Source organism: Copadichromis virginalis, linkage group LG7 (assembly GCF_057382275.1).
Source record: "Copadichromis virginalis isolate Kocher_CV1m ecotype Utaka linkage group LG7, C_Virginalis_male_GT1.1, whole genome shotgun sequence".
Classification (NCBI taxonomy): Eukaryota; Metazoa; Chordata; class Actinopteri; order Cichliformes; family Cichlidae; genus Copadichromis; species Copadichromis virginalis.
The window spans coordinates 40043610-40068690 of record NC_140624.1 but is presented as its reverse complement, the minus strand read 5'-3'; the positions used below and the strand labels follow the sequence as shown (position 1 = coordinate 40068690).

The following is a 25081-nucleotide window of genomic DNA, read 5'->3' as shown; positions in this document are numbered from 1 at the left end:
TTACACTCGTTCTGTTCTAAATGTGTCCATATTATTGTGCGAGTCTGTACATGTAGCCATCTACAAATGTGATATAACACTTTGCTTAATTGACCACTTGTTGCAGTTACTGCAGTTACATATATTCTCATAAGAATCTTTTTAGTGCTGAGTGTGCAATAGCTTTTTGATACCGGGGCAGCTGCAGTGATTACATTATAAAGTCATGTTGGTGAAGAATACATGATGGATTAAATTTATCAATGCATTTTTGTGACTTGGCACGCTAGCAGTAAGGAAATTTTGGACGGTGGAAGATAATGATTCCTGAGAAGTTGTTGAATAAAGAGAATAGTAACCTTTGGCTGTGCTGGCATACATTTTAAACTCTATAGAAATCCATTGGGATAGGGGAAAAACTGCGGTATCCTTCAAAGTCAAGATGAGCTCACTGTATATATGTGACGTTAATCTGATCTAAGGCTACGTTCACACTGCAGGTCTTAATGCTCAATTCCGATTTTGTGATCAAATCCGATTTTTTTTGTCTGGTTGTTCATACTACAAAGGAAATATGACAGCAAACGCTCTCTAGTGTGAACGATTCACGGCCCTCAAAGCGGCCCGCATGCGCAAAAGAAGACGTCACACACAACGCCTTCTGTTTGCGGAAGCAAAAATGGCGGCTACAGAGCTAGTAGGTGTTGTTGCAGCAGTCTATCAATTCCTGCACAGTCGTAACAGACAGAATTTTGAGAAATAAATTAGAGAGAGAAGGACACTGAGAAATTAAGAGAGCCCGTGCTATAACAATGGCCGCCATGCTTTCTCATTTGTTTTCTCTAGCGCTGATAATTGGTGTCTGTCTTGTGTCAGTGACGTAAAAGACGAATTTAATGCAACATAACCATCAAACAGCAGTCGCTTTCTAAAACATCAGATATGTATCGGATTCAGTACCACATACGAAAGTGACCTAGATCAGATTTGAAAATATCGGATTTGTGCTGTTCACACTGACATACCATGATCGGATATGGGTCGCAAAGGGTCATAAAAGTCGGATTTGATGCGCTTTCCCTGCAGTGTGAACGTAGCCTAATACTCCAGCTTCAGTGAATAAAGAACACGTTTGAGTCTGTGTCTAATAGCACACTCCAACATTCCTCATTAGCAGTGTTGGGGAGTAACGGAATACATGTACCGCTGTTACGTATTTAAAATACAAAATATGAGTAACTGTATTCCGTTACAGTTACCGTTTAAAAAGGTGGTATTTAGAATACAGTTACTTTGTTGAAATAAATGGATTACACGGCGGTACTTTCCTGTTTCATATTGTGGCGGGTCAGGACTGTTTGGGTTTTGTTTGACAGCTACGATCTGTTGTTCCAGGCGGCAGGGTTACGGTTGCCGTGGTTACAGTGTGACGCTCTCTCTCTGCGACTGTGTGTTTCCTGGGTGAGAGAGCGCCTTTTTGTTGTTGTTGTTGTGCTAAGCTAATAGGCAGAGTGTTAGAGACATAGCCCTAAAGGATGTGGCCTCATGGGCAGTGTAGTCCGTGCTGCAGGGAGAATGGACTGCCATACCCGTTATGTGTCTGTGAGCGCGAGGAGGGAGAAAAAGGAGAGTGGAAAAGTACGAGTTGTCATCGAGCAGAAACGGGAGCTGGAAGCATGTAAATATAATAATAACCACTGCAGCCAAGAAGAGAGCCTGACGAGCCCAGTTGTAAGTAAGCTATTAAGACTCGACTGTACACCGTGTTCGTGTTTTCCTCCGAAAACAATAAGTTCCGTTGGAGCAGCCTTTCAACGCCTCTCTCTGTCTCTCGCTAGCAAAGTTGACCCAGACAACAAAGTAAATCTATTTTTCGGCTACGAGCCCGACACGGAACCGATGTATTAGCCAGAGGTCCCTTTACTACGGTTCGGAGTCGCGGACCTTCAGTAATAGTAATAATTCACACAGCAATAGTACATTTATGTAGTTGTAAAAAGCACGATAATATATTAAGTAATCCAAAGTATTCAGAATACGTTACTCTCATTGAGTAACGTAACAGAATACGTTACAAAATACGTTTTGGGGCATGTATTCTGTAATCTGTAATGGAATACATTTTAAAAGTAACCTTCCCAACACTGCTCATTAGAAGGCTCAGCACATGAAAACACATACTATATGCTACAGGTTTTTGGTAACACATGCTTCTAGGCTCATACCACTATATACAACAATCATTTCTAATGGTGCTGTTATATTTCACCATTTGACTGCATAAATTAGCAGAAAAAAAATCAATAAAAAAGCACATCACTTTTATCATCTTCACTTCTTTTATCACCATTTATTTCTCGGTAATGCTAAGTTTGGCCCTCCTAATGTTAGGTAATTGAATAATATGCAATTTATTGGTATTGATTTTATTACTTCAAATGGGATCAGATTCTTTGGGGTGACGGAGAGCTGGGTAAATGCCAGAGAGCTTGGCTACTGTACCTCAGTGAAGCCAATCCATCAGATTTTTCATCTTTTCAGAATCCTTAGGCTTACTGCTGGTGGTAGTCACTCATCGGTATAAATAATTGCTACAAAAAAAAGTGCTGAGCAGGGCTAAAACTGGGCCAAGCTTGTCAGTAACTCATATTGCTTATATGACATGAGGGCCCTGCTGATGTTGCCCGATGTATGCAAGTGAACAACAAAGTTTAGAAATCAGTTTAGGTCATTTTAAGTTAATGATATATACTTGATATTTAAAATCATTACCAATAATATGAGAACCCTAAGTGTGCACATGATCACCGTACTGTGGTTTCTGTGAGACAAAAATTGAAATACACACCCAGATGAAGCTAAATATCAGTTGAGCAGGTTTCTCCTCCGTAGCGTTAGGCAGACTGAGGTATGATGGTGCAAAATGAATTGTACCCGGAGCAATTTAAATGTCTGCAGCTCTAGATAGCATCTATAACACGTCTAACTGCTACACACCGGGAAATGATTCACTTAGGTGACATTGAATCTGTGGCAATGCAACGTGCCACATTGCCATTTCATGAGCTCAGAAGCAGGAGTTGTGGCAATTTACATTTAAGATTAAGTATTTAGTAGACGCTGTCATTCAAAGGTACAAATCACGAGTGCTTATTTAGGCGACATCCTTGTGATCGACAGACATTATGTTGCCATCCACACAGCAGCTAAGAAAATAAATAAAAAGAACAAAGTACAAAAGGATCAAGCGCAGTTGTCACGGTCTGCAGAGACAGGCCGTGCGGTGGTGTGTGTGATGGACCCAGGTGCATACACAAGTGAGTAGACGGGAGTGAACTTAACAGAAAGCGAGCCTTTATTATGGCTGAAGACCAAGTGCACAAACAAAGCAGGGATGGCGTGACTAGACTATAACTAAACTGGGAAAACTAATACTGCGACAAACTAAGAAAACTCAGACTATGATGATCACTGCAAGGACTGACCGTGAAAACATGGAGGTGAGAACACAGACGACGCGACACAGACTGTACGAAACACAGAGACTAAATACACATGAGGGATGATCAGGGGAAGTGGATGCACACGGGGAACACAGGTGACACTGATAATCATAACAAGACACGGCAGGAGTGAACGTAACACTGATGGGAGATGGGCAAAGTACACAGAGGTTCAAACAGGAGGAGAGAGAGCACGGGGAGAACGCAGACATAACGGGCTGGGGAAAACATAGAATAAAGCACAAAGAGAGACGAGGGCTCATAAATACACAGAGGGGCACACAGGGGGTAAGAGTCACGAAGGGAAAACACATAAGGAACAACGTAACAGATCAACCCAGGAAGCATGGCCTAAATAAAGAACAAAATACAAAAATACATGAAAACTAAGAATACTGGGCCCACATGGCCCAGGACCATGACACCACCCCCCCCTAAAGGGCTGGCTCCCGACAGCCCAAACCCGAGAAACAAAACACAAGCGAAACAGAAAACACCCCACCCAGGGCGGGAGGCGGGGGACCAGGACGGAGGGAACAAAACGAACCAAAAACAAGGAGCACGAGAACAAAACTGAGTCCACAAATACACAAAAGAGTCCAGAACAGGAAGGCGAATGTCCAAAGAGGCCCGAAGGCCAACCCGAGAGGCGACAACACAAAAGTCTAGTCCAACCGTTCCGGAGGCCGGCCACGGGAAAGGCGGCGGCGGCGAAGCAGTTCAGGGGGCCGGCAGTGCGCAAGGCGGCGGCGGCGGCTCTCCAGTGTCAGGCGTACTGGCCGAGGCCCGGTGGGCACAGGACCAGTCGAGGCGGGGCCAGACGAAGACTCTGAGGCTGCGGCGGGGCCAGACGAAGACCCTGAGGCTGCAGCAGACGAAGACCCTGAGGCTGCAGCAGACGAAGACCCTGAGGCTGCAGCAGACGAAGACCCTGAGGCTGCAGCCGGACCAGGCGGAGCAGGAGCAGCTGATGCAGAGGCCGGACCGGGCGAGGATGACGGCTCTGAGGCTGCAGCTGACGAAGCACAGGCTGGACCAGGCGTAGCAGAAGGTGGCTGGATGGGCTCCTCGGGCCCTCCAGCTGAGACAGAAGGCTGAACGGGCCCCTCGGACCCTCCAGCTGACGTGGCATGAGGCTGGTGCGGTTCTCCAGAACCCCCAGCTGACGAGGAAGGTGGCTGAACGGGCCCCTCGGACCCTCCAGCGGAGACAGGAGGCTGAACGGGCCCCTCGGACCCTCCAGCGGAGACAGGAGGCTGAACGGGCCCCTCGGACCCTCCAGCGGAGACAGGAGGCTGAACGGGCCCCTCGGACCCTCCAGCGGAGACAGGAGGCTGAACGGGCCCCTCGGACCCTCCAGCTGACGAGGTAGGTGGCGGCGTGGGAGCCGCGGAGTCCTGGATGAGCTCATCCGAGCTCCCAGCAGGAGCTGATGCAGAGCCAGAGAGATTTGAGACCCCTGGCTGAATGTTAAGCTGACCAGCGGACCGTACTGCTATCGGGGACTGGGCTACGGGAGCTACTGGGGCCTGGGCTACAGGCGGCACTGGAGACTGAACTGAGGGTGGCTGCGAGGGAGCTAACTGAACTGAGGGTGGCTGCGAGGGAGCTAACTGAGTTGTGAGAGGCTGCAGACCCTGGCGGCTCCGAGGGCCCCCGAGAGCCAGGCGTGTTCCCCGAAAGATGTGCTGACAATCGGGGGTAGGCCACGGCTTTCCCCGGAGCTCCTCCTCTACGTGGGTGCAAGCTGCTTGCTGCTGCTCACAGAGACCGGACTCCATGATTTCCTTAGTAGGTCTTTCTAAACAACTAAACACTGTACTGTCAGTCTCCGAACACGATTCAGTCATAGTGTCCGCCCCGGCAAATCAATGCTCATCTCACTCTGCTTCATAGAGGGGACGTGAGGCACGAAAACGCAGTCACTCACCGGAGTTAATGCGGTGCCACGGCGGCGCCGGCGCCGCCCCCTTCTGGTAGCTGGCGCGATGGGCGCTGATGGCACCAATGCAGGGGGTGATGTAGCGGCGATCTCCCGGTCGTCCGCCCACATCCTTGCCAGAAATGAGGCAGGCGAAGTAAAGTCTAAGCGGATTGGAGACGGCGAGCGGCTGGTAGGCTGTGCAGCAGGTGAGAGGTCCTCCTCCGGGATGAGCCAGGGCTTCCACCGGAGCTCGTCCTCCCGATAAGCCCGTAACACCTGCTGCCGCTCTTCCTCGCCAAAGTCTATGGCCTCTGTCGTCTCCGTGTGCCACGCCGTGCGGCCAGACCGCGGTGAAGACGCGGAAGCCGACGGGGCGCGAGCGGAGGGTGTGTCGGTGGCGAGCCTCACCGTTCCAACCGCAACTGCTTCTGGCTCGCGAAGCAGCGGGGAAACGGGACAACAGCAGGGCTCTGGCGGCATAGCCTGCGCACTAGGCAGCCGTGGCTGCGGACGGAGTTGGAGAGCGGTGACGAGAAGGTCGGTGATCAGCGGGTGTAGTGCCTCCCATAGCCAGGGAAACACAGACACGCATACTCCCACTTGGCGGGCCAACTCCTCCCGTTCCTCCTCTCCGGAGCACCGCAGCCATCTCCCACATAGCGACTCCACCGTCTGGAGGATCTCCCTCTCTTGTGTCGCTGGGTCCGACATGGTCGCGTCGTACTGTCACGGTCTGCAGAGACAGGCCGTGCGGTGGTGTGTGTGATGGACCCAGGTGCATACACAAGTGAGTAGACGGGAGTGAACTTAACAGAAAGCGAGCCTTTATTATGGCTGAAGACCAAGTGCACAAACAAAGCAGGGATGGCGTGACTAGACTATAACTAAACTGGGAAAACTAATACTGCGACAAACTAAGAAAACTCAGACTATGATGATCACTGCAAGGACTGACCGTGAAAACATGGAGGTGAGAACACAGACGACGCGACACAGACTGTACGAAACACAGAGACTAAATACACATGAGGGATGATCAGGGGAAGTGGATGCACACGGGGAACACAGGTGACACTGATAATCATAACAAGACACGGCAGGAGTGAACGTAACACTGATGGGAGATGGGCAAAGTAAAGCAGGAAGTACACAGAGGTTCAAACAGGAGGAGAGAGAGCACGGGGAGAACGCAGACATAACGGGCTGGGGAAAACATAGAATAAAGCACAAAGAGAGACGAGGGCTCATAAATACACAGAGGGGCACACAGGGGGTAAGAGTCACGAAGGGAAAACACATAAGGAACAACGTAACAGATCAACCCAGGAAGCATGGCCTAAATAAAGAACAAAATACAAAAATACATGAAAACTAAGAATACTGGGCCCACATGGCCCAGGACCATGACAGCAGTATGCTGTGTGCAGTCTGCACTGAGCTATAGGAGCCTCTTTTATAGTGTTTGAAGTCACAGTCGGGGAGAAATATGGCCAGAAATAACTAGTATTGCATTTCTAATAAAACATATATTTCTCATACTATGAGTTACTCGAGAAAATGGCCTCTTTGCATTGACATCTTGTAGTATAATTATTGAAGTAGACTTTATGTGTAGTGAACAAAATATGAAAGATTACTTTTCTGAGTAAGTCACTGTGTGGGGTACATAAGACTTTTCAGAGCTTTCAAATAAAGATTCCACATAAATATTTGAGAGCAAAGAAACTTGAGTAAGATAAAAAATGAGACAAATGCGTTATATTATATTGTTCTGATTTTGAAATTGTAGAAATGATCATTTATGATATAATGAAATGATAAATACGCTCTATTTTCCCTACACTGCCTCGCTTTAATCTTACCTCAGTCACAGCGAAACTGCGCTTCCCGCAGGGAACGACCTTGTACCATTTGTCATGCAGCATGTCCATGAAGCCATCTGACTTGTACTGACTAATAAGCTCCGAGATGTTGGAAGTGAGTGGAGAGTTCTGAGGGAGGCCAATGCCATAGCCTGCCATTGGACACACACAAACACACACAGAGACTCTTTAGCGATTATTCTTCTGTCATAACAGCAAAAACACCTTTTTTCATGTCACCTTCATGCTGCTGTTGTATTCTTTCCCTGGTCTACAGCCATGGGAAAAACAAGCTGCTGAGCTGATACACTTGGAGGTCTGGATAATTTAGCTTTTTTACTTTAAAAAGTCATAATTTTTCCAAAGCAAAGCTTGATGATATAATTATATCTCTGAACGTCTTAGCAGGCCAGGAGAGTGTGACAAATTCAGCAACAGCCAATTGCAAAAGTACCTTTCCTTGGTAGGAAGCGTGCTGATTGATGTGTATTGTATCTTGAAGGCTTAAGAGTGCATTAAGTAATTAACAACACCGCTGGAATGTGGGACTACGATGGCTTGTAATGGAAGCAACCGCCACGGGAACATTTTCACAGCGGGAGGAAGAGGCTTTCTAAATGGACCACAGATTAACAGTAGACACTGGAGAGTGTAAGCTTTTGAAAGCCAAAAGATTAACCACTGTGTAAACGTTGAGTGATTGATATTGTTAAATTTAGGCTTGTTCTAAAATTGCTCATGGTCAGTTAGTCTGCAGTGACGCAGAAAGACCTCTTAAAATCAGGTGATGATTAAAACCAGAGCTGGTGGATGCTATTCACATGTCAGAGTAGTGATAGATTTCATCTAAAATGTTCATAATTGATATGCTCGCACATTACCTTCAATTGCAAAAGGTTTTCCTACTGTTAGTGTTTTACAGTCTGCATCTATGGAGACCTCATAGTCCAACAGTGCTTTGTCCATGATGAATGCATCCAATTTCTGAGGGTCAGCCCTGTAAGCAAAACAACATACTGTAAGTACACTGCAGCTGCAAAAAGTACCCTGTGCACATTCATAACACTCCTCCAGCACAGCATAGTGATGAAATCAAACATTTGTGTTCACTCAAATTTTGCCATCATTCCTCAAGCTAAACAGTAAGAGATTATGCATATATTGTGCTGCATAATTTTGCAGACATAATAAGAATTCAAATATAATTGTAATAAATGTAATTTATATTGTGTGGGTCATTTTTAGGCAGTTGAACTTTGTAATACTACATCAAGTAAACAAACTGGCATTTGCAGTGTGATAGATGGATAATTTGCAAGACTCATCGAGTGATTCTCTCAATATCAGGAGACCAACAGCAAATCTTTTACACTATTTTAAGCCGCCTTCTGAATTTGACATGAAAAATTAATCTTCACCACCAGTAGCTTAAATGAACCTTAGCTCATTGTCTCCCTCTTCGTCTGTGACTCTGAGGCTTATTTTCCCTGTGTCTGTCCTCGTGTCACTTCTCTGACTTCACAGGGTGAGTAGAAAGAATGAACTTCACCTTCAGTCATTCTGTTTTAACAGGTCCTACAAACCTTTTTTATGCTCTACCTAACTTCATGTGTAGGGCAGAGCTGAATATATAGGCCCTATGAAAACTGTTTGCATTTTTCTTCTCTGGAAATCAAAACATGCAAAGTTTAATTAACGGTAAAGCACGAAGACTGACTGCAGACATGGTGCTACTTAATGCACAATACAAACTGAAAATGAAACCGAAAACAGCGAATAAAGCATAAAAGCATGCAAGAATGAACTGTTTTTCTTTGAGCTTGTGGGCGTTTTACAAAGCCTTTTAAATGGCAGCACACCCTGAAATTATCACTGAGAATGAAATGTAAGTGATTCAACAAATATTTTTGCCTTGTTTGAACTTCATAATTCTGATGCTGGCCTTGCCTTTACTTTTTCCCCAATCCTTTCATTGGCTACCTTTCAGGAAAATTACTGCCTGCCTACAGATTTTGGCCAATTTATTTGTATTCCTCACAAGTCTGTTATATAGAGGTGAGATATTACATCACAACACTCTGAGAGGCTTTTACAAATCAACTTTAAAATGTCTTTACTGACAGCTAGAGTCTACCGGGATACAAACGCTACAAAGACTTTTTCAAGATATACTGTGTTTTGCTTGTTATCAAGGACAGCGTTTGAAATCTTGCACTATCTTCTCCCTGCAAGCTGCCTGTTCATTATTACCGGCTGAATTATGCTGCAGCTGGCATCCTTGGTCTTTTACCACAGCATGTCATTTATGGTCAAAGCACTATCTTGACATCAGCCATCTAACAAACTAATATGATTAAATCATGATGCATCCCTTTTTACATCATCTATAAATCACATATTTGCATGAAGGGAAAACACCACTGCTGACATCAAAATGTCTGTGGTGTACTTTTATGTAAAGCCAGAGTTTCCATTACTGTGGGGTTATAGGGATAAGTCTTTGCATTATGAAGTACATTCGCAGGTTGAAATTGCTCTCTAATAAATTGTCTTCTCTGTCGTATTAGAGTAGCATTCCCTATATATCCATTAATAGGCCAGCTGTAATGGTACATGACAGCTGTCTGATGGCTTGTAATGCTTCAGCCAGTGAATTTTTTCCAAATGCTCTAATTATAAAGAAGACAGGCTGCAGTCAGTGGTGTTGATAGTTTGTTTCAGTAGCACTGGTGAGACATGGTCATTAAAGTTGAAACATTATTGAAAAAACAAAACAAAAGAATTGCCCTGATAAAAATCAGTGCTTACTGTAATCGGTGCCTAGTGTGTAGGGATGACAACTCCAAGTAGTCATCTAAATTACTGTATTTTCTCAAGCATTTCACAATGTGTGCTACATATACAGCAGCATTTTGTTTATCTGTCTTGTTTTTTGTTAATTATCCATTTGATAAATAAGAGTGTGCCCCAACAGCCTGTGTGGCACACTCTTATTTACCATTCCCATGATCACTGTCAGCGTCATCAGCATTAGGGGTGGGTTTTAATAATCGATTCATCGATTAAAATCGATTCTGGCTTGGATAACGTGATATCGATTCATTAAAATCCTGAATCGATTTTTTTATATAAATGTATTTTGCCAAAAATTCCAGAATCTCAGATGAAACGTCACAAAATTTTGACAACCACCAAACATTTAAAACAGTAAATGAGAGCAGCTACACGGCTTCTGCACAAAGACGTAAACACAAAGCGCCGACCCGCGGATCAGAATCAGTGAGATGTCGCCTTTCTCCCCCGACGGCACGGACACGGTCGGGGCTGAAAGCCGACAGCTCGCTGATTCTGATGTTTCGGCGGGTCCGCGCTTTGTGTTTACGCCCTTGAAATCACCTTCATGTGTTTCAGTGTTTTATCTTCAGCTACTTTGACACAAAGGCCTCTGCTGTGATGCTCACACCTTTGATAAAGTCTGGAAAGTGTCAGCTACCTTTTTATAGATACAAAAATATGTAAATGTACTGATCTGAATTATAATATTTCTGACTGTCTGAGGCAAAATTTCCCAGATTCAAATCGAATAGAATCAAATCGAATCATGGATTGAATCGATTCAGGACCTTGTGAATCGGAATCGAATCGATTCTAGAAATCAGTGACGATACCCAGCCCTAATCAGCATGTTCTTATAATAAAACCTGGTTTTGATTGTTAATGTTTACCTCCTTGTGAAAATACACTCAATATTCAGCTGTACTGCTTGCTCTTTGTTTGGTACACCTCTAGTACTGGGTTGGGCTCCCTTTTGCCTTTAAAATTGCCTTAATTTTTCATGGCATATATTCAACAAGGTGCTGGAAACATTGCTTAGAGATTCTCCTGGAAGCAGCCATCAGAAGATAGGAGCATGTGGTCAAACAAGCTCACAATATTCAGTTAGGCTGAGTTTTTTTATTTTGCCCAAAGTGTGCCAAGAGAAAAACAAACAAACAAACAAACAAACAAACAAACAAACAACCCCCCAAAAACAACCATTACATTACACCAGCAGCCCCAACCACTGATACAAGGCAGAGTGGATCTATGCTGTTCTTTATGGCAAATTCAGACCCTACCTGATGTTGCAGTAGAAATAGCAACTCATTTGAACCAGGCAATGTTTTTCCAATCATCTATCATCCAATTTTGGTGAGTCTGAGTGAACTGAAGCCTCGGTGTCCTGTTTTTAGCTGACAGGAGTGCTCCCTCCATGCTCTTCTGCATACCATAATTGCAGTAAGTGGGTAATTGAGTTATTGCTCAGTCTTGTCATAGTCTTGTCATATTCCTCTGACATCAGCATGGCATTTTCACTGGATATTTTCTCTTCGTTAGGGGGTTCATCCCTGAGATGATTCTGTGGGAAACTTCCATAAGATAATCAGAAATACTTATACCAGCCCGTCTGGCAACAACAACCCTGCCACATTCAAAGTCACTTAGGATACCTTTCTTCCCCATTCTGATGCTTAGTTTGAACTTTACCAGGCTGACCTGACTATGTCAAAGTGCATTAAACTGCTTACGAAGTGGTCAGCATGGAGTTTAGTCTGTTTGTCAACACTAGCAAGGCATTGGAGGGGGAGGACATTACAACTATAATTTTTTTTTTTTTGCTAAACAGCAGTCTGGCATTGAAAAAAAGATACAAATTATTTCTACATAGCACTGTGTACTTTGGAAAGTTGGTCCGTTCTTATTAGGAAGGAAAAAAGAAAAAAAAACATTGCTCACTAGAGCCGACCTCACTCTAATTACCCCTCAAATAAACACTGAAGCTGAAAAGACTACATTCCTCCACCCCACAGGCAGTACATTGAATTAATTATCAAAATATGACAAAAGATATGATCCAAAGTAAAATCCAAGAAAAGCAAGTATACTTACACTTCTATGAAAACTTTAGTGCAATTAGTGCAGTATATATTAGAGATATACTATCAGTCTGTTAGTGCACAAGTGTCTTGCATATGTATATACATAATGCTTAGTCCCTAGTGAAGTAAATCCCAATGCAGAGGATTGCATTGCGGCACATTTGTATACTGTCTTGTTGCCAAGTTGTAATTTTCTAAAGATGACATTTTTGCTTTCCCTCTAATCAGCATTTTACAAGCTCAGCAAAAATAAATCTCGTTTCATCCGTTCAAATTGTGTTCCATGCAGACCTGCTGTCTTTAAAAAAAACAAACAAACCTAAAACTATATTCTGTTATGCACCATGGGTTGCTAGTTGAATGTTGAAAGGGCTGAGGATGACAGCAGTGGCAGGAAAAAGAGGAAGGTAAGATCTGAATGAGAACAGGCAGGCTTGTGGTGGGGAATGACAGCAGCAGGGATGCAATTTTCTTCTCCTTTTTTTTCAAATCTGGCTTTCATTCAGTATGCGCACACTCTTATTTTTTTATTTTTCTATTTTTTATCAAAGATGATGCAGTTTCTTTTTTTCACTTGTGCAACCAAACAGAAGTTGATTTTCAGGGGCAATGACTAGAGAAGTTAGCTAACTGAGCGGATATTAGGAAAGCTGACAGCAGTACCTGGATCAGCAAAGACTGAGCATAAATCAATAAAGATTTGATTATGGTCCTCCAAAAGAATGTATGTCTGCCTGTATGCTATATGTGGCCTGTATGCATCTTATAGCCCTACTTGAGATGATGTATGCCATCTGGCGTTGCCGGGACATTGTATCTTCTCATGTACTCGTGCATCTCGGGGAAACTCTTCTTGACGTAGTCCTCTGCACTGCTTTCTCTCACTGTAGCAAATCTGAATCCCTGAGAGGGATGGTGCAGCTGCAAGAAAGAAGAAATAAAACAAGATACCTTCAGAACTCAAATCAAGAAAGTTTGTTGCTTTACATTTTCTTTGTTTCTTTACACTAATTTGTTTCTTTTTTTTTCTTGAACATGCCGACTCTAAACATTCCTGCATTCTTGTAATTCAGTGACTTAATGAGCTGCCGAAAACCAATTAATCACCTTAATTCCCACGCGCCCCTACAAGGGTGTTTAATTAAAGAGTATATTTGCTGAGTAACAATTTTAAGACAATGAAACATCAGTGTAAGTACAAAAGCAAACAAATAACCTCTAGACATTTTAAATATTTGTTTAAATGAAATTCATTTAGAACAAAAACAACTCAGAACCAAAATGTAATTTGTTATTATGATTTAATGATATCAATATAAACACAGGAAGAAGACGTACTCATATCACACTGAATATTTCTCCTTATGTAGTCAGTGTTTCAATAAATCTGTGTGTATATTTTCCTTTGGCTCACCAATATAAAGATATGAGTGGTGACTAAAGACTTTTCTCCTATACTATACTGATTTTTACCTTTGGATCATGGATTCCCGACAACTGTTCATAAGTTTTCTCCCCAACCATTACAGCAGCCAGGTTAGCAGTATAGGTGGACAGACAGAATAGACAGAAGATGGCCCAAAGGTTCATCAGCAGACGCCCAGTCCAGCATTTTGGTGGCTTGATGGCCACTGTTCTTCCAAAGAGAATGGCATAGCACACATTAAGTGCTGAGGAGAAGGAGAACACTCGGTCACGGTTGCGTCCACGTGGCGTCATACCAAATGGACTGTGCCACTCATACAGAGTGAGGAAGATAGCGGTGACATGGAGGGAAACAAAGATGCCGAGCCACATGGACCAGTGTAGAGGCCACATAAAGGCACCGATGGGTGCGGCTGTATCACGAGTACGCACCTGGGCAGGTGGGGATACAGGATTGAAGAAAAAAAAAAGCACTGCATAAGGAATATTGCAAAACTGAAAAGATGTTGTAATTATCAAAAATTACTGTTGTTCTCAATGTTTCATAAATCAGAGGAAATGTGGAGTTTTTGGAAGACATTAATTAGGACTATTATGGAAAGATCCTATCAGCCCCCCTCCCCATCCTCCCTCTCCCTTCACTACAAATAAACTCTATAATAATAAAAACTGATCACAGTGGGATGGTGCAAATTCATTATAGTACCCTTGCCTCAATTGGAGAAAATTGGTTTCACAGTCCAGTGATTGTGAAGCAAATGCTGTTTCTGACGCTGCTGTTTGTAAGAGAGATACTTCTAGTGGAATGGGAAAAAGAAAAAAATACAGATAATAGAAAATACATCCACTGTAAATAAAGCAGAACGTCTACATCTGTAGCAGCATACTAGGAAAAAGTAACAATAGTGATTACCACCATCCCTATGCCTGTCAGCTGTTGAGACTAGCTGCAGTAATTGTAATAATAAGTTCTTTCTGCAAAGCTGTATAACCCCCAGAACAGCCCCGCATATGGGATTGCACTGGAATCCAATAATGTATGGTTGGCAGTGGTAAAACATATTGATACTGACCGTCTGCATACTGAGAGGAGAGAGTTGAGGTCAGGTCAATGACACACATCAAAGAGAGATAGGTTAAAGAGTAACAGAAATTAGGAGAAGAAGTGGAGAGGAAAAGAGGAGGAAAAAAGAAGCCAGAGAGTGAAGAGCAACACTGACCAGAATTCCTAGGCTTGTGGAGAAGAAAGGTGAGGTGAAGTCAATCACCTGGCTCCTAGCTGAATTAATGCTAAAAGATGTCACTGCCAGGTGGGCAGCACCACTGAGAAGATCACCCACCAATCCTGTCCAACGACCATTCTTAAACCCCCCGTATTTCCCATCACCAACAATGTAGAGATCGAAAGTAAAGCCCATGTCCTCCCCCAGCTTCTCCAATAGATCAATGCAGTAGCCATAGCAGCATTTCTTTAGATCTGTGGGAACAGATCCATTGGTTCCTCTGAGGTTCTGGAAAAGTCCTTCCAAAACTGAAGAGTCATTGGTAAGCGGGTCCAGGCACAGCTGCCCGGCAGGACATAACCCATCCGAATCCACTTCACGGGTAAATACAAATGGGTGCTCCACCAGTGTCACTACTCGCATGTGCAACCGTGGAGGTCGGCGCCAATCGCCACCTCCTCCAGAACCTGGATGGTTTGGCCAGGCTGCTGGGTCCATCAGAATTCTCCCCCTGCGCCAGCGTCCCAGGCGGGTCCAGGTTGGCTGGCCTAAGGGATCCAGCTGGAGGGACCAGATGTAGTGATGGGCTTCTGAGATGACATTCTGGCTCTGACTGTTGCTGGATATGAAACCGCTCTGGCCCTCAAATGATGTGTTGGCTACAAATCTGAGGAGAATGAAGAGAAAGAGAAAACAAGAAGTGTCAGGGGGGAAAAAAGGAGTGAGGGACATTGTGAAGAAGCTTGGAAGAGAAAAAAGGCGAGCAGAAGGGTACACACAGTTTTACTGGACACATGCTTAATGTCAAACATCATTAAAATTTTGGGAACATTTTTTAACAATATACTTATTATGTTTGCAAAGAGTGATACCCAGTCAAAAGTCAATCAAAAATCAAACTCTGGGCTCAGTGCATACAGATGTTCAGTATAATAGCACATTTTATCCCCTGTAGACAATATTCTTACAGGAAGTCTCAAGAGAACAGGTTTGTTTGTCTAAACTGAACACAAGTCTATCTCTTTTGCGCACTAATACTAATGCAGTTAAATGCTAGATCTTAAAGGTTTTGTGCTTCTCTAAAAAATCAGCCCTCTTAAATGACTTAAATGAATTATATTAAAAAGTCAATATTTTCTGTGCATTCAATTCCATTTGTTGTCTTTTGTGATCAAAGACATTTGAAGTATCAAAAAGAGAGCTATAGGTAAATTTTTTATATACATTTTTTGTGTGTGGGAGCACTGTTTGCAGGTTGGCACTATCTCCTCATGGGAAGAATGTCCTGGTTTTAAATCCACTGGCTGGATGGGGTCTTTCTGTATAGAATTTGCACATTAACAGCATGGTTGTGTGGGTTCTCTGTCTCCAAAATCCAAATACATGGAAGTTAACAGGTATGAATGGTTGTCTGTCTCTGAGTATTAGTTCTACAACAGACTGGTAAACTGTCCACCTCTCGCCCTATGGGAGCTGGGAAAGGCTCCATCCCCACCACAACCCTGAATTGTTTGAGTGGAAGAAAATGGATGGATGGATGAGTTTGAGCATTTTTCCAAACTATTTGGGATTATAACCAATGAAAAGAAAATCAATTCGACCATATGCAATTACGCACTACTTCTGAGTGTGTATATGTGTGTATCACATGTCATTTACATACCTCTTTTCACTCACTATTTGTTTATAAACCATTTTGCGTTTAATCATTAGTTATTAATAATCCCTGGTTCTCTCCCACCGTGTGCCTTCTGTCCTGTCGCTCTCCTTCTTTGTCATTTGATTACTAGGGTTTTCTCTCTGTTATCATATGATCTTCACATTATAAAGCAGCTTGAAAGAACTGTTGTGACAATTTCGCACTAAATTTCTAGGATATAGAAGGTTCAAGAAAACGTAGGTCTTATTAGACTGTAGACAACTGTATGTTCTCAAGATGCTCTGTAAGTATCATTTAGGGCGTCCTTTCAATGTTACATTTTAAAGTTCCATTCACTTCTCTTCACTTTAGTGGGTACAGTTAAATGATGCTAACTGAAACAGATGAAAGATTGTTTGGATTACAAATGAAATTAGTAAAAAAAATAATAAAAATAATTTCACTTGGTGAAAGCAGCTGAAATATTGTGGTAATCTTAAAAAACATTAACAAAAAACCCTCCAAAAGACAAGAAATAATCATCAGTCTGTCTTGTCAACACTACATGCTTTGTTTACTCACTGATCCAATCCAGCCTGATCCTGGAGAGCACAACAACACCGTGCTGACTACTTCTGACTAGAGATGGCACGATACCACTTTTTTATGTCCGATACCGATACCGATATCATAAATTTGGATATCTGCCGATACCGATATGAATCCGATATGGTGTTTTTTAATCAACAAAACTGTTTTTTAAATATCTTGCTGCATTTTGTATAAGTTCATACTCAAGTTTAAAACAACAACTACACTAAAGCTATTCTGTTATACCTGTATGCAAAAAAAAATATTTCATAGTACAGCAATACTGATCAATCTAATAAACTTAAACCTACACCATCCTCCCTATTCTGGTATTTTAAAGAGTACTTAGCATAAATATTAAGCAACCTAACTAATAGGGTTCCAACTCCCAGCAACAACAAAAATAAATAAATAAAAAATAGGGAACCACCCCTCACGCTCCACCTCATGATGCTTAATCGCCGTAATCAACCTTAATTTGATGCAGTGTGAAAAAAAATGCACAGAAATCAATTATTTTTCAAGAAATATTAAATAGATTCAACATCTTTCTTCAACAAAATTGCAGACTGCACAGATGGTACCTTCCCAAAGGAAAAAGTACTATAGCTTACTAGGGTATATTAGACTTAATAGTTACTATATACAGTAATTGACTTCTATTCATTTTGCATCAAATTAAAACTTTGGCTGTCAGATAATTATTTATTAAAAGCTAGACATTTTAAATGAGAATAAGAAAGAAAAGTATGTCTTTGTGCCCCCTTTTCCCTGTTAATGCCCTATCGGCCCCCCTGGCTAAACTTTGCTAGATCCGCCCCTGCACAGTTACCAGCCGTCAGCTACGTAGAAAAAGATCCTGGAGTAGAAAGTAAGATTAAATAAATTCTAACAATAGCTGATCAAGCTTAAACGTTCTGCTGTTGTTCAGCCGCTGGTTTCCTCTTTCTGGTGCAAAGTGGGCCAAAAGCAAACTAGAGACACGGACTCCCGACAGAAAAGCTGATCAGCTGATCGTTAAGCAGTTTCATGATTGAAGTAGCAGCAAGAAGAGGCAGTCGTTTGTTAAGCTTAACGCAGGAATGCTTTACAAACATTCAGAGATGGACTTACACACTTGCTTTACTTCTCTCGGGGATAACTTTGTCGGAGATGAAATGCCAGGTTGCTAGCGAAGCTCCACATGCTATCCAGACCACCGACAGGTCCCGCATGCCACAGCCGCTCTATCACGTGATGCATACTGCTCCGACGTGCTAACCTGAGGTGAGTTACGGCGTGTTGCAAGTTTTGTGAGGTGCTTTCGTGATATTTAATGGATCGGATTACATTTTTTATTTTTCTCCGATATCCGATCCAGTAATTTAGGTCAGTATCGGACCGATACCGATACGTAATATCGGATCGGTCCATCTCTACTTCTGACTTTGACACACATTAATAGCAGTTGTTTGAACAAATAACCAGTGTTGCATTTTTTTATGATCAGCTCTGCCTGGAGAGGAATCATTTCAGATCAAGTTTATGATGCTACCCTGACAGTATGTTTGATAAATATGAATATGCATGGCATATGCATATGTCTTCTTTATGACTCAGAAAGCTGAAACCCATTTTCTTTTATATCTTAAATACAACAGAGAGACTCAGAGTGCACTGAGCACAGTTCATGTTGCACAATAAAGTAAATTGCAGGATGCACAGCTGTAAAAAAAAGAAGTTTTCTGCTGCCTTGCTTTTTTATTCTTTATCGCCTCTATCCAGACATGTTTGGATCTCTGTTCTTGGGACTTATGGGCTTAAATGTACAATTATGTTTACTCTTGGTTAGTTCATATATCAATTTCCACTTTATTGGTGTAAAAGCAACAACAGAGAGTTGTACTATCTTGGCGGCCTTAGTGGCTGTCTATCTGTGAGTGTGTGTATGTGTGACAGCATAAGACAAACCACGGTCCAGTGATCACGCCATCTCCCTCACTGAGCCATGCTACTGGCTGTCTGAGAGTGTCAGATACCAGAACAGACACACACACTCACACCCACACACAAGAAAGACACGCACTGGATTGGATATGTTTGAATTTAAGAAAACATGCAGGCATCCAGGTAGATGCACAGCTCTTTGATATGCCTTGAGGAGGTAATGATGTACCTGAAGTGACCTTTTTCAAAATATCTCCATCGTGTCACCTTGCTCACTGAAAAATTTCCCGTCCCACCACCTTGTCAACTTCCCTTCATCTTTTACAGGTTTTTAGCCAACCTGACAACTCAAGCAAGCTGTCTGAAGGTCAGTGTTTTCACAGTAGCTTGTAGATGTTAAACTACCTGGGGAGTGTGTCTCTCTCCTGATGGCAGCCAGTGTCATGCTCTCGCAGTTTCCTGACATTGCAGAAAGTGTTCCATGCTAAATGTGAAATGTCACTTTCTTAACTAAAAGGTCACGTATTATAGAAGGTAATGTGTTTAGGCAAGACATCTGTATTATTTGAATATGTTTCAAGTTCAAGTCTGAATTTACTGTCAGATTAATATAGGCAAGGTTTTCTCAGGAAAGTAGCTGTGAAAAGGGAAGCACAGTTTTGTAGCAAAAATCAATATAGATGTCCAAGTTAAACTGGTATCCATGTGTTTCATCCACATAAGGACTCAGTTTAAAAAAAGGGTCAGACCGCTGCAACACCAATCACGTAATCAGAACTCCAAGGATAGTTATTACAACTGGGATTGATCCTAAGTGGCTCCACTCATTATGAACTATTGAACTCTTGTAATCAGACAAGCTCAGGATAGTTAAACTGGCACACCCACAGGACTGCTCTGTCTCTGCTGACTTTGGATGTCTTTGAACACAGAATCGAGTTCAGAGACACACAAAAGCACTGGGCCACCTACACATTACTCTAAGTGGAGCTGCTCAGCCATGAAAACCATGCCATGAAGCTCTTAGGACATAATGTTTGTGCTGATGTTAATACTAGAGGAGGGTTAGAATCTGCAGTTATTGAATCAGCAGAGCTTTGGCAGATTTCACTACATGCCTCAACACTTTGTCACCCTGCTTTTTATCTGGCCTGCCACTTTGTGGCTAAATTGCTGTGGTTCTTAACTGCTTCCACTTTTGCAATTTGCAAACTTACTTGTTGCACTGGTGACAACCTATAACAGTACTGTGCTAGAATTCAGTGAGTTATTTTTTAAAAACCCATTCTCTCACAAATGTTTGTAAAGGCAGACTGGATGACTCAAATGCAGAGTCAAATGCAGGCATCGATTACATTTAAAAAAAAAGGCAAACCAAAGTCCACGAGAGAAAGCAGGGAAACAGAAACATGGGGAACTAAAGAACAGTACACAAAGGAAACAGGATTACAACAAGGCACTTAGGGAGATGCCAAACAGCAGGGAACATAGCTCCAAGTCATCAGAAAAATTAGACAAGGAAGTTTAAAGTAAATACAAAATACACAAGACTAAGTTTATCAAAATGAAACTGGAAAAAAACAGTTTGACTGATTACACTAAGGGGAAGGAAATACATATAATGTGATCCCTAAGAAAACCTAGAATCACATTGATTATTTAAATAAAGAGCACTTTAAATTCCAAAAAACATTTAGAGATGTCAACAACTAACTACCATTTCAACACTATTGTAAAGAAACTAACGTAATTAAAATACCACCATTGCCTGTTTGTCTGCCAGTTTACACTACATAATTTTAAGTTTGTTTTCAGTTTGTCCTGCCTGTTCCTACGAAAACAGCTTCAGTTTGAGAAATCATCTCCAAGCATAAATGTAGCTAAAATATTTAAACCAAGCCCCAATATACTTATCTTAAGCTCCATATTTCTCACCACTCAACTTATCATACCAAACAATTATTTGACCTTCAAAACTACTTGCTGACGTGCTGTAGTTCACTACATCCGGAGCTGCTACATTACCTCCTATGCTCGAAATAAAAACTATGGTTGAACTTTTTATTCAACGTGACGTGATTCACTTCCACTTCATGAAAAGATAAAATGATGGTATTTGTAGCCAAAGAATGATGTCTGGGTGAATCATATATTTTCCAGACCAAGACTAACTCAGTGTCAAGGCTGCCTCGTGTTCTCGCCTCATGCATCACCCAAAAAAATAAAAAAATAAAAAAGATTTTTAACATGATATAACCACAAGGCTGTTGTTGTGTGTACATCACTGACCAAGCAAGTTAAATGAAAAGGAATGGGAGTGCACTTAAATCCATCTTATTCATTACTCTCACAACACTAATCAGCAACAATGAATGTTTTTTTAAGCAAGAAAACATTTTGCTCTTAAAAATAAAATATAGAAAAAAGGAAATGCTGCTGCCTTTGTAGCAGCATAGAAATCTCTGCCAAGAGTATTCCTCCTTGTTAAACCGATCCTCGCCTGAAGCAAACAGAAAGTGTTTCACTGACATTGGTTCAGGGAATACAAGCCTCAGAGGGGACATTTATCATATACCATTTTCTATCTTTATGGTTCATCCAGCTGGCACATGTGGGTACTAACCTTTACTTTGACGGGCATGGATCAGTTTAAAATGATTTCTATCAAGACGGATTGTCTATGGTGGGGAAAAAATAAATAAGATAACCTGTGGAAATTTGTCTCGGCACAATATCTAGTTATAAAGGACTTTTGCTCACTGAACTCTCAGAAGGGTGTATAGTGTATCTCTGTGAAAATGCACATTTATATCTTAGGTTTAGATCTTTATCTTCATTTTTTCCCCACCTTTATCTTCTTAGGCTTTGCTATCCCGTCATGTGTGATTTTAACTTTTGCACACTGACTTTAAACCCCCTGGAAAACCCTCAATCCCAACTAGATGTGATTCGTCATAGGATAAAAGTGAAAAAACAAGTTTTCCTTTTTCAGTGAGCCCTACCTGACATCCAAATTATTTGAATGCCCAAATAAATATATAAAGAGCCACTATATCAGATTGTTTACTCAGTCAACCATCTATGGTAGGGATGTCAAACTCATTTTACACATTGAGCCACATATTCACTACAAGTGTGCCAAACCAGTGAAGCTACATGATAAACATGTACAATTACAGAAAAAGTTCTGTAGTTCATTGCCATGTACTGTAATGATAAAATATCGTTTTTGTTCATTCAAAGAAAATTTCTTTTTTTCTTGTCTTTCTGCGAATCGACTGTAAAATCATAAATGTATAAAATAGTGAAAAAACAGCAACTTTCTGTTATTTAATTGTTTATCTATTACTAATAATAGTAATAGTGTAGTATGAATGAGGGTCATTCTTTATTGACAGGAAAAACTGTAAAACTTGTGAAAAAGCAGTTAAAAGTTCAAAATCTGCAACTCCTTCAGTCTTTGCTGGGGAGATTCTGTCCCCTGGACCTTACGCTTGACATCCCTGGTCCCCTGAATCAGATTTAAACATTGTCTTTGATGACTGATTGTTAAAACATTTTGGAAAAAACCCAAATATGTTTACAATATTTTTGCACAGTTTCCTCAAATGCCAGTATTTTGTTTGAAACTAATCCTATCAACTGGATTTAAGAACAAAAGTATTACAATCAGTATTTCTCCAATTGTTTTGCAACAGCAACAACAGATAAGAAAAGGCTTATTAAACTGTGGTTTCTCAACATGTTTATGTCTATATGTTGCAATACGTATCAAGCGAAACAACATTGAAAATCATAATAACTTAAAAAAAATTGAAGTGAAATAACATTGATTTATGTGCAAGTGTAACAAGCATGTATGCATGGCCTGCAGCTACTTTACTATGCAGCTTACGTTTGACTTGCCCCAGTCAAGCTTTCTACTATACCAGAGAGTGAGGTAATCTTGTTTTATATTTATGGAAATTTGCACTCCTGCAAACCACAGCGAGATTTATTATGCAAGACAGAATTACATTTGTGAAACACATGGTTGGTCCTCATCATTTATTCTCTTGCAATTAACATTAAAATTGACAGACTATTACACTACATATTACTGATAAGCTAAAGGGCAAGTGTTACTTCTTTCTTGCTTATAATATGCACCTCATGTGAGCGTTACTCATCCTTGTTTTCTAAACTATCCATAAATTGGGGACAATCCCAACTTTTTTCCCAGGACATGCATTTTTTTTAATGAAAGTATAATCTGTAGAACCATCAGATATTAAATGGCTTTGGTTTCTAAATGATGGGCAGTTGGAGTAAAGCAGGGGTGTCCAACTCCAGGCCTTGAGGGTCAGTGTGCTGCAGGTTTTAGATGTGTCCTTGATTCAACATAGCTAATTTAAATGGCTGGTGATGAACTAATCATTTGGTTCAGGTGTGTTGACCCAGGGTGATATCTAAAACCTGCAGGACACCAGCCCTTGAGGCCTGAAATTGGACACCCCTGCAGTAAAGGTTTCAATGAAACAATAAGCAAACAAGGTACCGTCCCTACACACAGCTCCCCGGGCGCTGCATTGGTGGCTGCCCACTGCTTCACTGGGTGAATGTGTTAAATGCAGAGGAGTAATTTCCCTATGGGGACTAACATATGCACATTATTATTATATTATAAAAGTGTTTCATCAGGCTCTAGCAGATACAAAATGTAACATATTATGTGCAATAGAAAACATTTGATTTTTACAATTCCTTACATGTAACAGATTTGAGCATTTTTCTAGAAAACTACTTTTTTTTGCCAGCTGATTGCAGTACAGTACAGAACACTGACTTCCCGCACAAACACTCCATCGCTTTGTGATGCTATGCAGTATACTCTCTTTTAGGCAATTCATTTCTCATAATACAAAGTGGTCTGCCTTGAAAGAATTTTCCCACAGGACCAAATGAATGAGTCACAAAAAGTCCAGCTTTTAGAGTGCTCGCGCGAATGGAACACAGTGATAAATAGAAAAAAGAAAAGAAAAAAGATCTCGGATGTAAATGTCAGAATGAAGGGTTTATGCACAGCCTGATCCTTTACTGATCTTTCTTGGTTCAAAGCCCGATGAAGAGAGATGGAAATTAAAGCAAAACTGAATATATGAACTGCAGTCAAACAGAATATTCAGCAGTAACTATAAATCATATTTATGATGTAGATGAATTAATTATATAAACTCTCATAATGTAATATTAATCTTTATGTATCTCAAAAGTATGTCAGTCTATTTAGTCTGCATATTATATTCAATATTTTTGAATTTGATACAACTAAATTTGAATTTGAGACAATTAAATTTTACCTGGTAGAAATAAACTGCAAGATTTCCTAAGAACCATTCTCACTTGAAAATGGACTAAATCCAACTTCCATACGATCAGGTATTTTACCCACCAGCCACGCATTACAGCATGACTGGCTGATTAGTTCTCTATCCCTGGAGCAATTTCAGTGAACAGCTGCCTGTCTACAGTTGTGTGAAAACAATAAGTAAAGCCCATGAAAAACGTTGACTTTTTCAATACATTTAAACAAGCAAACACTCAATCCTCTTTGAAACAGCGCCTGCAGATAAATGTGATATACTCAAATCAGTGATACATAAAATTCTAATTTTCCAGTCCATCCAGCTTCTGAACTGCATATCCAGATCAGGGTCAAGGTGGGGCTTGAGCCTAAAACCCAGCTGACATGGGGCAAGACGATGGGGTGGAGGGTAACCTGATAATCTAAACACACCTATGGCCAATTTAGAATTCGTGTTGGGATGTATTACACATTACCCTTTTACTCGAATGCTCCACATAGAACATATTTTTTTTACACTACCTACTTACATTTGTATGACTCCATAACATGGTGAGAAATGAGTTGTGGGATAATTGTTAGTTAATATTATAGGCTCCAGTCCTGCACACTGACACGAGTTAGTATTCTAGTGTGTCATGAACTGCGGAGTATGCAGATGATATATTGTGGAGTTGGAGGACCCAGATGAAGGCTAACTAGAGTAAACGAAAGCGAGCCATTTATTTATATTGGTAGTCATGGTA

General features: G+C 41.4%; 1 protein-coding gene across 1 annotated transcript in view; it reads right to left on the bottom strand.

The window, feature by feature from the left end:
• Positions 1 to 25081, bottom strand: part of grin3a (glutamate receptor, ionotropic, N-methyl-D-aspartate 3A) — a 57899-nt gene that overhangs the window by 13030 nt on the left and 19788 nt on the right. The window contains exons 3-7 of the mRNA XM_085463345.1: positions 14833 to 15502; positions 13661 to 14044; positions 12963 to 13108; positions 8150 to 8265; positions 7269 to 7420 (exon numbers count right to left, since the gene is read on the bottom strand). Coding sequence (XP_085319471.1) covers positions 7269 to 7420; positions 8150 to 8265; positions 12963 to 13108; positions 13661 to 14044; positions 14833 to 15502 — 1468 coding nt within the window. The remainder of the gene's footprint in view (positions 1 to 7268; positions 7421 to 8149; positions 8266 to 12962; positions 13109 to 13660; positions 14045 to 14832; positions 15503 to 25081) is intronic.